Source organism: Hordeum vulgare, chromosome 3H (assembly GCF_904849725.1).
Source record: "Hordeum vulgare subsp. vulgare chromosome 3H, MorexV3_pseudomolecules_assembly, whole genome shotgun sequence".
NCBI lineage: Eukaryota > Viridiplantae > Streptophyta > Magnoliopsida > Poales > Poaceae > Hordeum > Hordeum vulgare.
Genome location: NC_058520.1, coordinates 3,153,760 through 3,169,127, shown reverse-complemented (window position 1 = coordinate 3,169,127; position 15,368 = coordinate 3,153,760). Strand labels below are relative to the sequence as shown.

The window sequence follows — 15,368 nt, the reverse complement described above, 5'->3', positions numbered from 1 at the left end:
CCTGGCTCTGTTCTTTATATCTTTCGTTTTTGCGCTGAGTCTACTTCATTTCTGATCACACTTTGGATGTTTACTACCCACTAATCGCACCTTAGCAGGTAGTCAAATGCCTTGTATAATTTGCAGTAAGATCTGTCTAGTTCTCTCTAAGATTTCTTACTAGACATGCTACTACTGGTTTGATCTTGTGAGCTCTGTTATGAAGTATTCCCTCCGTCCACTAACAAGTGTACATTTGGCTTTAAAATTTGTCCATAAAAAAGTATACATCTATCTTTTCAATGTAATATAAAATAAAGAAAATGCTTATCTCTCATTACACGGTAATCAAGACCAATAATACTCAATACATGGTTTCCTTACTTTTTACATGCACTTAGCTTAGCTCATTGGATGTGGAGTAATTAAATATGAGAGATGATAGCTTGCACCTTCTCAATACAGTTTAGTTTTTTATTTCATTTTATAATTTGTCCTAAAATTTTCATATGCACACTTATTTGCGGACGGAGGGAGTACTCTCTGCTTCAGGTTGAACTTGTCTAGTCTCATTGCCATCAGTTCCATCCTATTCTCTCCATGTACCAAAGGGTTAAAATCTTAAGGTGTCAATCCTAGACCATATGAAAGTGCAACATACTGCAGCCATGATCTATGTTGCTAGTTTTCTTGTGTGCTCTTGCTGACACTTCATGAGCTAATAATATACTAGCCTCTTTTGCTTTTTGTACCAAAGGTTAATCCGACTAGATAATATCAGCTTGGGACACTTTTTTTGTGAAGATTTTGGCTCTTCATCAGCTAATTATTGTAGCCTCTTCTGGTCCGGAAAGCATGTCGATATTTCTTCTATCTACTAATATAATAATTAAATAATATAATCGCTCTCTTTCGCGTCTCTAAAAAAAAGCTTTCTTGTCTCGTTGGCTCTCCTGGTTGTTTGCTTTGGTTTAGGGGTGTGATCATGACCCGCTTGAATGCGTGAAGAAAGGTTGCCGATTGGTCACCCCTGCTTTCTCTTTACGTCTCAAACAGGTCATGTATGTGGCTTTTCCTTTTTGTTATTATCCGATTCTTTGATCAAACTTTGCTGATATACTTTTCTGTAATTTTTGATTGGAGCTTCAGTCTGCAACTCTCGTTTTTTGCATTTGATCTTTTGTTCACCAGCGGTTGCGTTGCTTTTATTAAAGATTTAATTTAAATAACTAGGCTGCCATTCTTGTCGACGGGGAGAATTGGAATATGCTGGTGTCTGGCAGCGGTTGGATAGGCCGGCTACTTCTGCTAGATGAGTGTTGGGTTTTCAAGACGGAACTCGTTTCGGACATGACTTGCCATACAAAAAACAATCGTCTTGTTGCAATCCTATATGCTTTATTTGTGTGTCTCCTGTGCCTAGTTAGCCTACCACTGCTTGTTGCCGCGCTCCAGAAACGCTTTTATTTAGTTATAACATAAGAATAACCATTTGGTAACCTCCAAGAAATTCTGTTCCTGTGTGAAAAGCATGTCAATGATCCTTCTTTTTCTTTTTCGATGAACCCGTCGATGCTTATGTTGATATAATCTACTAATACAGCAGTAGTCACTCTCTTTCGTCTTCTCTAACAAAAATCTTTCTTGTCCCATTGGCTGGCCTGGTTTAGGGTCTGATCATGACCATGTGAATAAAGCTTGCTGATTGATCACCGCTGCTTTCTTTTCTTTTCTTTTCTTTTCCGTTATCCATTGCTTTGATCAAAGGGTCGTCGCTGGTACACCTTTCCTGCAATTTTTTTGCTTGGAGCTTGAGTCTCCAAACGCTCGTTCTCGCATCTCATCTCTTGCTGCTTTGTTAATCAGCCATCGCACTTCTAAATTCCGATTAAAGATCAGCTGTTGCGTTGCTTTAGAAGTAGTTATTAATTAGGCTGATCGTACCGCTGTTCTTGTTGACGGATGGATGTTCTTGTCGACGGAAGGATTGGAATATGCCGGCGACTTGGGCGAGACAAGTGCCGGGCTTGTCAGCGGAACGGAACGGAATTCGTTTCGGACATGACGTGCCATACGAAACAATCGTCTTGTTGCAATAACCGTCACTATTTATTTACGGGTAGCGATATTCACTACATGTATGAGCCCACACAATCTTATGTAGACGAACACTCAAACTGTTCACATGTGTGGATGCAGCGACATGTATTCCCTCATCAACTTTAGTTGTTATGTGTAATTAGCTGTAGTTGTCATGTTTAATTAACTATAGTTGTCACTTATCATTAGATATAATTTTCATGTAAAACTAATTGGAGTTGTGACGTGTGTTTAAATCATAGTTGCCGTAAATATAATTGCCATGTGAACTAATTGGAGTTACCACGTGTGGTAAAACTATAGTTGTCATGTATGATCAATTATAGTTGTCATGTGTAATTAATTAGTTGTCGTATATGCACAAATGTAATTGTTATTTATCATCGTGCAAGCGTCGTGTGAGCGAAGAGCAATTTCACCCACACGTTCAGGTGAGCGTCGTGGGTTTGTTCGGACGAAGAACGTCCACACGTACGACATTAAATGATAACACACACACACACAACATACTATGCCAACATGGCATAGAAACTCCGACAGTTTGCTTTAAAATTCATGCCTGCAAAATCAACAATGATTAAGACGTTTGGACCAAGTGCTAAAATGCCATACTCGATACGTGTGGACATTATCATTTGAATTATTTATATGCGTCTTTTGTGTTAAGTTAGCGTTGCCGCCACATTTTATGTTCCTAGTCTCCAAAAAAGGCTCTTTGTGTTAAGGAGAACCATTTGGCAACTTCCAAGAAATTATTCATCTGTCAGTGCTAAAACAGGCTTTTTCCCATTTAATTTATTTGGATATTTATTTTTTAAAGGTGGTTATTTCACATAGTTAATTTTTGCCAAAAGCATGATAATACTGTCATACATCAATGTATTCGTGTATCCTACTAGGCCATGCGTGATATACAAGGCCGGCCCTGGTGTATGGCCGGAGGGACGATGACCCAGAGCCCCGACCGACGGGGGGCATGATATAATACACATATACAGTAATAGCCCGGCAAAAAAAATGCAAGACAAAAATTACAAGAGCGGAAACTGAGATGGGGCCATCAGATAGCAGGTAGTAGCGATTGGCAAAGCTTCACGCGCCAGATGCAAAGGCACGGCCGCTCGTTTGACTTGTGAAACAAATTAGTCAAAGATCTTAGTGGGCGCCTCGCTCGTCGGTTCGTCTTCATCGTTCGTCCTCTCATTGCTGGTTGCCTCGGTCGTCGCCACTGCGCGTGTCGCGCAGCAGTCTAGCAGCCGCAGCCCGGCCATCAGGCATCCGGCAAGGCGATACATTATATGTGTGCGAGCCGTGAGCGCAGCACACACCAGTACATATCCATCCATGACTCTATATACCATGTTCCTGATTCATCCCCTAAATATCAATTTGAGTAGTTTCTCCTATTCCTTATATATAGTACATATTCAATTTTCATCCATAATCTGTCCTCCAATTTCAGTGTACACGAAGTTTTAAAATTTTATTTTTTTAATAAGAAAAAATTTAATGTATAATTTTCTAATTCAATACTGCACAGTATATCAGTATGTATTCAACCATCCTAATTTTTATTCTACATGTCTCGGGTTCCAAACATCCAATGTATAAATTTCAACTTTTTGGAGAAAAAAGATAGAAAGTGATCTAAAAATTATCCTCCATGTTGGACCTTGGATGATAGCAATGGGTGGAGCTACAGCCAGGATAACAATCTACGGGAATGTTGCACTAGTTTTGCAAAAACTTTTTTCTAACACATCTGATGTTAAACTTGGCAATTTTGTAAATCAGCATACATATATATATATATGGTCTTATTACATGGGGGCCCATGTCGTCAAATTCGCCTTGGGCCTCCTCAAACACAGGGCCGGCCCTGGTGATATATACGTACGGTTGCTCACTCTTGCTGGCTAATTGGCAACAAACCCCCGTGGATCTATCCAAAGTGTGTAGCTGTGTGAATACTTTTCTTTAATCTTGAACTTTAGTAGTTTCAAATCTTGCTTGAGAAAGTATCTCCACGCTTGGACTGTCTGCGTTTGTGCTCTAAATACTTTTCCATTTCGTTATATCCAAATACTCCGGCAACCAAGGATGACAATTTCTGTAGCAAAATGCCTGGGAAGCTGAGTCATAGCAAGAGTGGTGTCTTCGTATGGAGAAGTGCCTCTTTTCCTGTTTGGAATTGAAGAGTTCCAGCAATCTTGTGCAAAATTACAGTCCCATAGAAGGTGCATGGTGGTTTCCTGTGCTGTTTGATCTATTGTATGATGGAGGGAGTACTAAATAATATCAGCTTCAGTTGGTTTCTTTGTAAACATTTTGACTCTTTGTCTGCCAATAATGGAGTCTCTTCCGGTCCAAAAAACATGCCGGCAATCCGGATATAATGAGTATATAAATATACCAGTCGCCCTCTTTCGCCGTCTCTAAAAACAAAAAAGCTTTCTTGTCTCATTGGCTGTCCCGGTTTTTTTGCTTTGGTTGAGGGGTGTGATCAGATCATGCCCCGCTTGACCGCATGAAGAAAGCTTGCCGATTGATAACCTCTGCTTTCTCTTTGCGTCTCAAAGGGAGATGCCTGTGTCCTGCATCATGGCCTGATAATGCATGTGGCTTTTCCTTTCCCTTCTTATCCGTTGCTTCGATCGAACGTTGATGGTTCACTTTTCCCTAATTTTTGCTTGGAGCCTCGGTCTGCAACGCTCGTCTTCGCATCTGATCTCTTGTTGCTTTGTTCATCAGCGGGTGCATTTTTTTCCTAAGGAATTAGCAGGACTCTGCTACGTATTTTTATTGATTTTTTCTAAAATAGGAAACACAAAAAGGGTTGCTGCGTCTTTAGAATCCGATAAAGCTCAGCGATTGCGTTGCTTTTATTAAAGATTTAATTAACTAGGCTGATCGCGCCGCCATTGTTGTCGACGGGGAGAATTGGAATATGCTGGTGTCCGGTGGCGGTCGGGCACGCCGCCGGCGGCTTGGGCGAGACGAGTGCTGGGGTCGTCAGCGGACCGAACGGAATTCGTTTTTGGACATGACGTGCCATACAAAAACAATTGTCTTGTTGCAACACAACACAGTTTGTGCTTTATTATTTGTGTGTGTCTCCTATGCTTGGTTAGCCTACCACATTGTTTGTTCATAGCTAGGCTCCAAAAGCGCTTTTAGTTAAGATAAGGAGATCCCATTCGGCAACTTCCAAGAAAGTATGCGTGTTCTCTCTGTTTGTATACCGGCTTTTATTCGATTCAATCTCTTGGGCCAAAGATAGCAAGAAGTGCTACTTGAATGGGAATTTTACTTTTGTGTCACGTAAGAACCAACATGCTTTATATTGATATATATAAATAATTACATACAGATACAAGAACATATGATTATTATGATGAATTTAGTTGTGCAACTGTTTGATCATGTAAGATATGTGTCCTCCAGATACGGGTCAGCGCGTCCATATCCAAGTTGACATGTCCTTCCTCTATACATAAACATAAGGCATTTAATAGGATATAAAATGCATGATAGCTAGAGGGCAGTCGATTTAGTTGATACTCCTGATGGCCAGGCTAGTTGGAGGCCGTCCGGCTTGGTTATCGGTCTCAGGTCAAGACTAATCAAGTATATTCTGGAGCATTACTCTCCCCAAACTAGTTGCCACTAGGTATCCAGTAGGACTAATCTTATGAGTATTTGTGAAGTTTGATGGTCAAATTACATTCGGGAAGCATCGTACAAAAAAGACGAAATTGCAATATCTGCGCAAAAAGTACACTTAAATTTTAACTAATTTTCAGTTATTTTGTTAATTTTATACAGAGCTCCTCGAATGTTATTTGGTCATCAAACTTTACAAGCACCCATAACATTTGTTGATTATCATTCCCACAAAATTTTAACTTTTTTTTAAATGATTTGCTATCTTCTTTTGCGTGGGTGCATCATGGATGCATCGAACTGGGGTGTAGGAAAACCACTCTCATCTTTGTACTATGATCTTCACCTCCGCGTCTTGCTCCGGTAGCACGGAGAGAGATTATGGACATCGATGATTCTAGCTACTTTTTTTTGGATGGTTCCAGCTAGCTTTTTTTTTAAAGGAGGAAGACCCCTGGCAGCCTCTGCATCTGGACGATGCATGTAATCACTTTATTAATTATTCACAAAGAGTTTTCAAAATAGTACAACAATAAGTCTGAAGCCATCATCTTGACAACATCTGTCACTGCTTCTATCAACTTGACGAAGAGGTGGCGATAGTCCGAACCTAATACCAAACAGACATCGCATCTAACACTACTAGGAGAAAGCCTAGTAATAGGGCTTTTTTTAGCAATACCAGTAGCGCAGGTGACATCGCTACTGCTAAGGCGCTACATCTAACCTTTTAGCAGCAGTGCTGGAATTCCAGTGCTACTGTACGTACGTTATCAGTAGCATTGGAATAAAGAAAGCGCTGCTGCTAATCAAGCGCTACTGCTAATATTTTTGCTTTTAAGAATTTAATTCATGTCTACGTATTTATGCACGCTCTACGTATTTGTGCATGCTCTATATAGTAGTTTCATCATATCATAATAAATATACATTATTCTCATCATATCATACACATAAAATAGTCTCGTCATTTATACCATCATCATCATTATCCAACACAAATATCATCAAATCTCGAAAATAGCGATACACAAGTCATGACACACCCACAAGTTTCATTATCCCTATCTAAACCATGATGTAGAAGAGAAGAGCGATCAACATGAGGAAGAGCGCGACTATGTAGTACTTCTTGAGGCACCGGTTTCGCTCCGTTTCTTGCCGTAGCATCCACCTCAGGTAACTCTTTTTCGCTTCGGCTCTACTGTCGAACCCTTTATGGCCAGCGCCCGGGTAACTGTCCACCTGAGCCTGGGCGTCTGGCCAGTGGTCGTACACTCCTGGAACCCTTCCAATGAATACGACGTAGCAGTCCTTCGCCATCACCGATCTATGTACCTGCATCGTATTTTCATGAATTGAACGATATATAATATGCAACATAATGTACTTGAGAAATACAAAGAGGCATAGTTAGCAGAATACCAGCAACCTATAGTAAACATAAATAACGAAGTTCCTCATACACAAACTAATTAACTAGAGCGATGTACGCTAGTTCATAGAAAGACAGTAGTACTAATTATAAACACCCATTGCCATCGTCAATCACTACTCCATGTCGGAGCTCCAATCTTCATAGTTAGGGATGAAGGACCCGATCTTCTTGAAAGGATTCAGGTCCAGACGCTGAGCGAGTAGCAGCTCTCGGACATTCTCCCGCCTCATTTGCCCATGGAAGAACATCCCTCCTTGTTCGATGACCTGCTTTATGATCACCTGGACAAGTTCATACTGGATGTGATAAAACTCAGCTCGTATTCGATGATTCGGTGTGCTTCCTATGCTTGTCGCTCAGTTGACAATCTCGGCATCGCGGGAATCTTGTGACAACTGTTTTTAGAGGATGGAGTCTAAGGCAGCTAGATGTTCAGAACGCGTTTCGTCATGGTGTTCGGGAAGAAGAGGTTTTTATGCGACAACCACCAGGTTATGAGAATGTAAGCACACCTCATTATATTTGCAAGTTAGACAAAACTTTGTATGGGTTGAAACAGGCCCCAAGAGCTTGGTACTCAAGGTTGAGCACTCAGTTACAACAACTTGGATTTACACCATCAAAAGTTGATACCTCACTATTTCTGTACAATAAAGGCAATGTCATTGTGTTTGTTCTCGTATATGTTGATGACATAATTGTTGCTAGTTCAAGTCCAGATGCCACTTCTTGTTTGCTCAAGGATTTTAAGATGTAGTTTGCTCTTAAGGATTTGGGAGAACTACATTACTTCCTTGGTATAGAGGTCAAACATGTGAGAGATGGTATACTTCTTTCACAAGAAAAGTATGTTAATGACATTCTCAGTAGAGTAGGGTTGGAAAATTGTAGACCTGTAAGTACACCAATCTCAACTTCAGAGAAGCTCACCACTGATAGTGGAGAAGCTCTTGGATCTGAAGATGCAACTAAGTATAGAAGTGTTGTAGGTGCTTTACAATACTTAACACTTACACGTCCTGATATTTCATATTACGTAAATAAGGTGTGTCAGTATCTACATGCACCCACCACTGTTCATTGGACTGCACTTAAGAGGATTGTGAGGTATCTCAGATTTTCAGGAGAACTTGGACTAAATATTATCAAGTCTCCTTCTATGCTTGTATCTACTTACTCTGATGCAGACTGGACAAGATGTGCTGATGGCAGAAGATCCACAGGTGGATTTGCTGTATTCCTGGGGACAAATCTTATATCATGGAGTGCGAGAAAACAGGAGTTCTAGCAAATGCTATAGCTGAAGTAATGTGGATTCAAACATTACTTTATGAGCTTGGAATTCAAACTCCAAGAGCTGCTGGACTATGGTGTGATAACCTTGATGCAACCTATCTTTCAGCTAACCCTGTTTTCCATGCACGCACAAAGCATATAGAGGTTGATTTCCATTTTGTGAGAGAAAGGGTATCGCGCAAGTTACTTGACATAAGGTTCATTCGAACTGGTGATCAACTGGCTGATGGCTTCACAAAACCGCTTACTATGAGAAGGCTCGAGGAATTCAAGAACAATCTCAACCTTGGAGTTCCTTAGGTTTAGATTGAGGGGGAGTGTTAGAATACATTGTAATGAGATAGATTTAGGTTTAAACATAGTTTCCTATTCTATCTCTTGTTATGTTTTCGTTTTCCTCCTCCGAACCTCTTTGTAACTTCTCTCTCGACCGGACTCTCGGTTGATCAACTTGTAAGCCACGGCACCCCTTGTATAAATACAATCGCGGCCCGAGAAAAGGGTTTAACGCTTCCCAACTAGTTTTACAGGCTTGGTTTGGCTTGGCTTGAGAGCTATCCATGGGGTGATGTGATCACATGCATCATCAGACTCCAAGAACACCACCATTTTCTATGCACCCCTTTTGTGCTGCGGCTGCCTCAACACTCCACAAGTTTCAGGCAAACTTTATAGCAGCCGACATGCACAGGGAGTATATTGTACTCCCTTCATCCCAAAATAAGTGTAGTTGTTTTAGTACTATATTTATACTAACTTAGTACTAAATTTGCGACATTTATTTTGGAACGGAGGGAGTATTTGATTGCTAGATGAGATGCGCGTACATCCAAGATTTATTAGGCGCATGCTTGCTTAGCACTGACGTACTCCCTTCGTTTCAAGTCGCTGATTTAGTGCAAAGTTAAAGTACCCCGAGTGATAATCCCTTGCCTGTGATGGATGAAATTTGAAGGTCAAGTTGCTATCACTAACTAGTTAGACATTTTCCGTAGAGGCCTTGACTGGATATATCAATTTGGATCGATCATGTGGTATGTCTCGTTTGATTATATCTAACCTGAAAAACGTCTCATTACGTTAACCATGGATGGTGGTATAGTGCAAACAAGGCCCACTAGATAGACCAAGAACAATACCGTTGAACAATACCTAACCTTAAGTGTCATGGATTTAGTACAAAGGAGTACTACCTAAATGATCGCCAATGAAGAAATAAGTAACCAACATATCTGGATAGAACAAAATAATATCAGTGTTAGGATAGGCATTTGTGATGTAACCCCGGCCCTGATAAACCCCACCTGACTATGTGATCAGATTCTGATATCTATTAAAGCAAACACTTCATGGTGCAAGTTTAGCCCGGCTTGTGTTTTTTTCCGAGAATAAACATTAAACACATACTCTGCTGGAATTAATAAATGTTTTTCCTCTTTTGGTGTATTTCTTTTACCTACTGGACGTACGGTCCTTATGGTGTTTGATGTTATCTGGAAACCTTTGCCAGTTTATAACTACCTCCTTCCGAATTTATTAGCCCCCTTAGTATTTTGTGCCAAACTTTTACCATTCATATGACTACAAAAATATAGAATATATGCTACAAAAGGTACACTGCCGTATTTGTATTTGAAAGAGATTTTTGAAGGTATAATTTTTATGACATATATAGTTTACATTTTATTAGTTAAATTTATTGGTCAAACTTTAACCCAAAATTTATTGGTCTTACTTTTGCTAACTCACTCCCTCTTTTGTCAGTATAGTCGATCAGTGGGATTTGGTCTTTCTCTCCAACAGATTCTAAATTCGTCCACATCTTGTCATCTCTTTTTTTTTTCCAGAGAAAAAAACTGTACTGGTTGAAGATACATTGTTAAGCTATTAGCTTTTGATATCGCATGCAACGGTATATGATGAGCTAGCTTGAACAATCTATATCTACTAATAAAGGAAATAGGTATTCTCAGTCCGTCATGCTATTTTATATTTATTTTTTTTATGTTTTTGACATTAGACCTGCAGTACATATCAAATGTTTTTTAAAATATTCACATCTTTTAAACCTAACTTCAAATTTAACATGTTCTACATAAAATTTAATTAGAAAAATATATAGAATCGGAATATGATGTTAAATAGAAGACCTCTGGAATGTTGAACTACGCTTTTGTAGGTTAAGACCATCTTTGTTTGGGTAGTAACTACAAATTCTCAGGCTATAGACATTTTTTATAAATTAAAAGCGTGTGGTATTCTCTTTTTCCCGTTGCAACGCATGGGCCCTTTTGCTAGTAGATTCTTAAAATTTTCAGTACTTTGTATAAAGAAATTGGGCAACGCTACGCGTCCACCGGCGGATCATTTCCAATGATCCACCATCTTCACAGCCGTTTGATTTGGTGCATTCAGCCGATCTCATCCATCCGATCCGCATGCGGGGCTTTGATCTAATTCCTGAAACGATGTTCGAGTTTCTGAAACAACCGCTTTGTTGCAGTTTTTTTTCTTTGCGCGTGCTTCGACTGGGTACCCGGTAATTCCTGAAACAACGCTCGAGTTTCTGAAACAATCGCTTTGTTGCAGTTTTTTTATCTTCTCGCGCTCTTCGGCTGGGTACCAGGTAATTCCTGAAACAACGCTCGAGTTTCTGAAACAATCGCTTTGTTACAGTTTTTTTTCTTTACGCATGTTTCGAGGTTTTCTTTGTTTTTATGTTTTGTAACGTGTGTATTGTTGCGGAAGAAAATTTTACAACATAGATAAAGTTACAGAAAAGAAACACGCGTCGTACAGAGGAGCCGGCGGATCGCTCGCGTGCGATCCGTCGGCTGAACGTAAACTTTTCCCAAAGAAATTACAAAGGATCTTGGTACTAGAGCCTAGGGTTATAGCGCTAGCTGTCCCAGGCTTGTCTCCGTCACTGCCTACAATGAGCACAGACGAAACACTGGACACATACCATTTTACATTGGAGAGGAGGAGAGCAACGAGGTGTGGTAGAAGTCATGGCAGTGCTACGTGGAGCGGCATGCATGGCGTCGATGTGGTGCGACAAGCAGGAGCGAGCGACATTCTGGCTACACAAATTTGGTTGATCGCTCTAGCCTCTAGCTTACTGGGTGTTGTACGCTGTTTTGCTTATTGACAACACCGATAGTTGAAACACTGACTAATATGGCGGCAATAATAAATCCATTTAGCAACCACAAACAATTGAGCAGTTACATAACTAAAATTTAACTAGTGCATGCTTCGGATTGTTGCCATCACCCTCGATCGTGTCTTAATCAGTTATCCACGCAAAAATGCTAAACATACAAAGACTTACAAAAAGTTACACGCTGACTAGTATTTTTTCTTTCTAACTAACCTCTTCCTCTGATTTTTCAAAAGGATGGGTCCCTCACCCCACTTAATTTCCAATTAAATTCTACCTGCCTGTAAAACTCCTGTAACCTATGCATTATTGGTTATCCACGTGTGGAGATCACTTGAACTTCATGCAGTAATCCTGGAGCTTCTTGCGGTCGTGATGGCCCGCTAGTCTGATCATGGCCAACACGTTCTGTTGCGACACACACACACCAATCAAGGCCTCGCACTTGTCCTTCATCCCGTCCAGATGGAAGCGAGCCGCGGCATCCAACACGCCATAGGCAATTGTCGTCACATCGTGCCCCGCGGCAACGGCTATGTCTTCCAAGGGAGGGAGCTCGTCGGTGTAGATGAAGTGAAGCACCGCCTTGAAGACTCCAACCCTCATATACCAGACGGCTACGACGTGCTCCTTCTTCTGGTTGCTGTCCACAACCATCATGTAGAGGGCCGGGCACCGAGCGGCGATGACGAGGCTGTGCGCGTGGATCTCTTCCTTTTCGACTAGGAACGTCACGTCTGACCCCTTCCGGCTCATCAGGAGCTGCTCAAGATGATACGCAACGTTGGGAGGCGGTGGCACATCAGGAGCGTCGTCTCCGGCACCGGCAGAGGTGTCGCTGCCGCTGGTACCACCGGTGCGTGCCTTGGTGGTCAATATAAACTCACAACGAATTGTTAGGGATCCATCATGTGGTAGCATGTATGACGACACGGCATCTTTCACGCTGGTGCAATCCACATACCCATAGGATGCACCTTGTGAGGTGAAGGTGTCTTCAAAAGGCCCTATGATTAGGGTCGTCTCTCCACCAGGGTCATCCAACATGAAACATACCAATGCCCTAACACCAGCCTTTCCCGGATCGGTCAACAATGTGGCGAACACGGAAATTTTCCCTTCCTTCACCGATGCGTCCAGCTTCCAGTCATGGCCTCCTATCCGAAAAGTGTCCGAACTGAATCTTTGCTTGGCACCAGAGCTCGTTTGCAGGCTCTCAATGTTTGGGATCCTCAACTCGTGTATGCTGTGAGCCAACTCCGACGTGTTATACGTCGACGCTGTCCGTTTCTCTGGCCGGCGGACGCTGGTAGTGTCGCCGGCGTGGTTGTCCGCTAATATACATGTGGTGGCTACCTTGTCTGTCACATCGGCTAGGAAGGAACAGCAGCTTTCCTCTAGCTCCTTGTACTCCTCTGTCGCCTTGACATTGGCATACACGTTGGCATCGGACGCCAAGTAGTCAATGCAAGAGGCCTCCAGCTGACGGCAGGTGTGCCGGCCATGCACCGCCATCAATGTCGGCATGACTGACGTCGTGTCTATGCTTTCGGACAACGTCTTCTCGCACATGAGCCTCAGCTTCTCGATGTCGTAGCGATCCGCGGCTACGAGCAGGTCAAGCGCCATGGCCAAACGACGCATCGCCGCACGTTTCTCTTTGCAACCAACGACCTTTTTCGTCGCCGGCGTCTTTCCTTTGATGCGCAGCTCGTCGGTGTAGATGAAGCGGATCATGGCCCTGAAGGTTGAGGCGCTCATGTCATCGACCATGACGCGACGGGTGGTACCCTCTCTCATTTCACCGAGGAGCTCCGCGGCGAACACCGGTGACCGCATGGCTAGGATCAGCCTGTGCGCCTGGATCTCGGCCTGCTCCACCACGAACGTCACGTCCGGCTCCGGCAGCATGCATGGGGATGCAGGTGCAGGTGTAGGTGTGGAGGTACTCTTGGGCTCCGACGAGAGGAGAAGAAGCTTGTGCATGTCCTTGGCGACGCCAGAGTCCTCCTCCCGGAGGACCTCGACGGTGCAGAGGATGACGAGGCGGTCGTCTTGCACGTAGCGGCTCTCGTGGCCGCGGAATGCGTCCGGCACCGGCAACGTCCAGCTCCTGCCGGCCTGAGACTGAGACAGCAGCCAGGTGTTGCCGGACCAGACGTGGAAGGTGTAGGTCCCGTCGCTCTCCCAGACGGCGGCGGGCCAATTGCCAAGCGGGTCCTCGATCCTCAGTCTGGCCTTGGCAACGACGGCGTCTTGGGTGGTGTAGGGGGTGAGCAGCAGGAGGGTGATGGAGGTGAGGTGCTCGTCGTCGTCGTTGTTGTGGAAGCTGCACTCGAGAGCCCAGGTGTGGCCGCCGACCTCGAAGGCGCCGGAGAGGATGGAATAGTTGGCGTTGTAGGCCAGCGCTGCGCGGGCGTCGGCCTTGTAGCCGACGATGTGGAACTCGTGCTCGGCTCGGACGAACGATGTCGGCTTGCGTGACGCCGGCGGCGGCGTAGTCCGCTTCTTCCATGGGCAACGGCGAGTCATCGATCTCCGCTAGCTAGCTTGGCTTGGCTGGATCTGGATGTACACTCGATCAACGGAATACATGAGACTATATAGAAGCTAATTAATTATAAGCTGTCCGACTAGTAATCCATATACGAGCCGGACATGGATAACCATCTCTGTTTGCTTTAATCGCATATTGAATCGGATTGACTGGTATGCAGTTGAAGCTTGTCTCTCCAAGCATGCAGCTCAACTCGGATTGCTGTTGTTTGAGCTGGCCGGAGTCGAGAGACGCGACGCGAGACTCCGTTTTGTGGGCATTTGGCCATCGGTCTCTCTCATCTCATTCTCTCCATGTACCAAAGGATTATATCAGACAGTAACTTGAACCAAGATCTTGTTGGTTCTTGTGGGCTCTTCTATAAGCTGGCCATTCTGATTGTCTGACTCTTCATCAGCTAATAATATAGTCCTAAAAGTGTTTCACTTCCATAATACATTAGTCGCTCGATTTGTCCGTCTCTAAAATAACTTTCTTGTCTCATTGGCTGGCCTGGTTTGCTTCGCTTAGGGTGTGATCATGACTAGCTTGACCGTGTGAAGAAAGGTTGCTGATTGAGCACATCTGCTTTCCTTGCGTCTCGAGGGGCGATGCTTGCCCTGCATCTGCATCATAGCCTGATCATGTGGCTTTTACTTTCCGTTATCCATTGCTTTGATCAAACGTTGCTGGTTTATTTTTCTGACGTTGCATTTGGAGCTTCAGTCCGCAACGCTCATCTTATTCGCATCTGATCTCTTGTTGCATTGCTTTAGTAAAAGTAAAGTTAATTAATTGTGCCGCCGTTCTTGTCGATGGGAGAATTAGGATATGCCGGTGTCCGGCAGCAATATTATCAGACACACCGTCGGCTTCGGCAAGATGAGTGCTGGACATTTGTCAACGTATCAAGCATAATTTGTATCGTTTTTGCAGATATGACTTGGCATATAGAAGAGGAATCAGCCTGTTGCAATAACATGCTTTATTTATGCATCTCCAAAGCTTAATTACCCCACCGGTTGTCTATCCCTACACTCCTAACGTACTTCAAGAACCACATGGAAACTGTCCGGAATTTCTGAATTTTCTGCGGTGCTGATAGCAACAGGAAAAATAAATAAAGCCCAGTATGTTTCATACTCGGCAAAGAGCATTAAAACCTCGGCGACATGTAAACCAAGTGTTATAGT

At 43.1% G+C, this 15,368-nt stretch overlaps 1 protein-coding gene across 1 annotated transcript; it reads right to left on the bottom strand.

Moving 5' to 3' along the window:
* Nucleotides 1-11,898: 11,898 nt before the first annotated feature.
* LOC123439130 (BTB/POZ and MATH domain-containing protein 1-like) lies at nt 11,899-14,550 on the bottom strand. Its single transcript, XM_045115879.1, has one exon. The coding sequence runs from the start codon at nt 14,169-14,171 to the stop codon at nt 11,970-11,972; it is 2,202 nt and encodes a 733-aa protein (XP_044971814.1). The 5' UTR covers nt 14,172-14,550; the 3' UTR covers nt 11,899-11,969.
* Between the last annotated feature and the right edge of the window lie 818 nt (nt 14,551-15,368).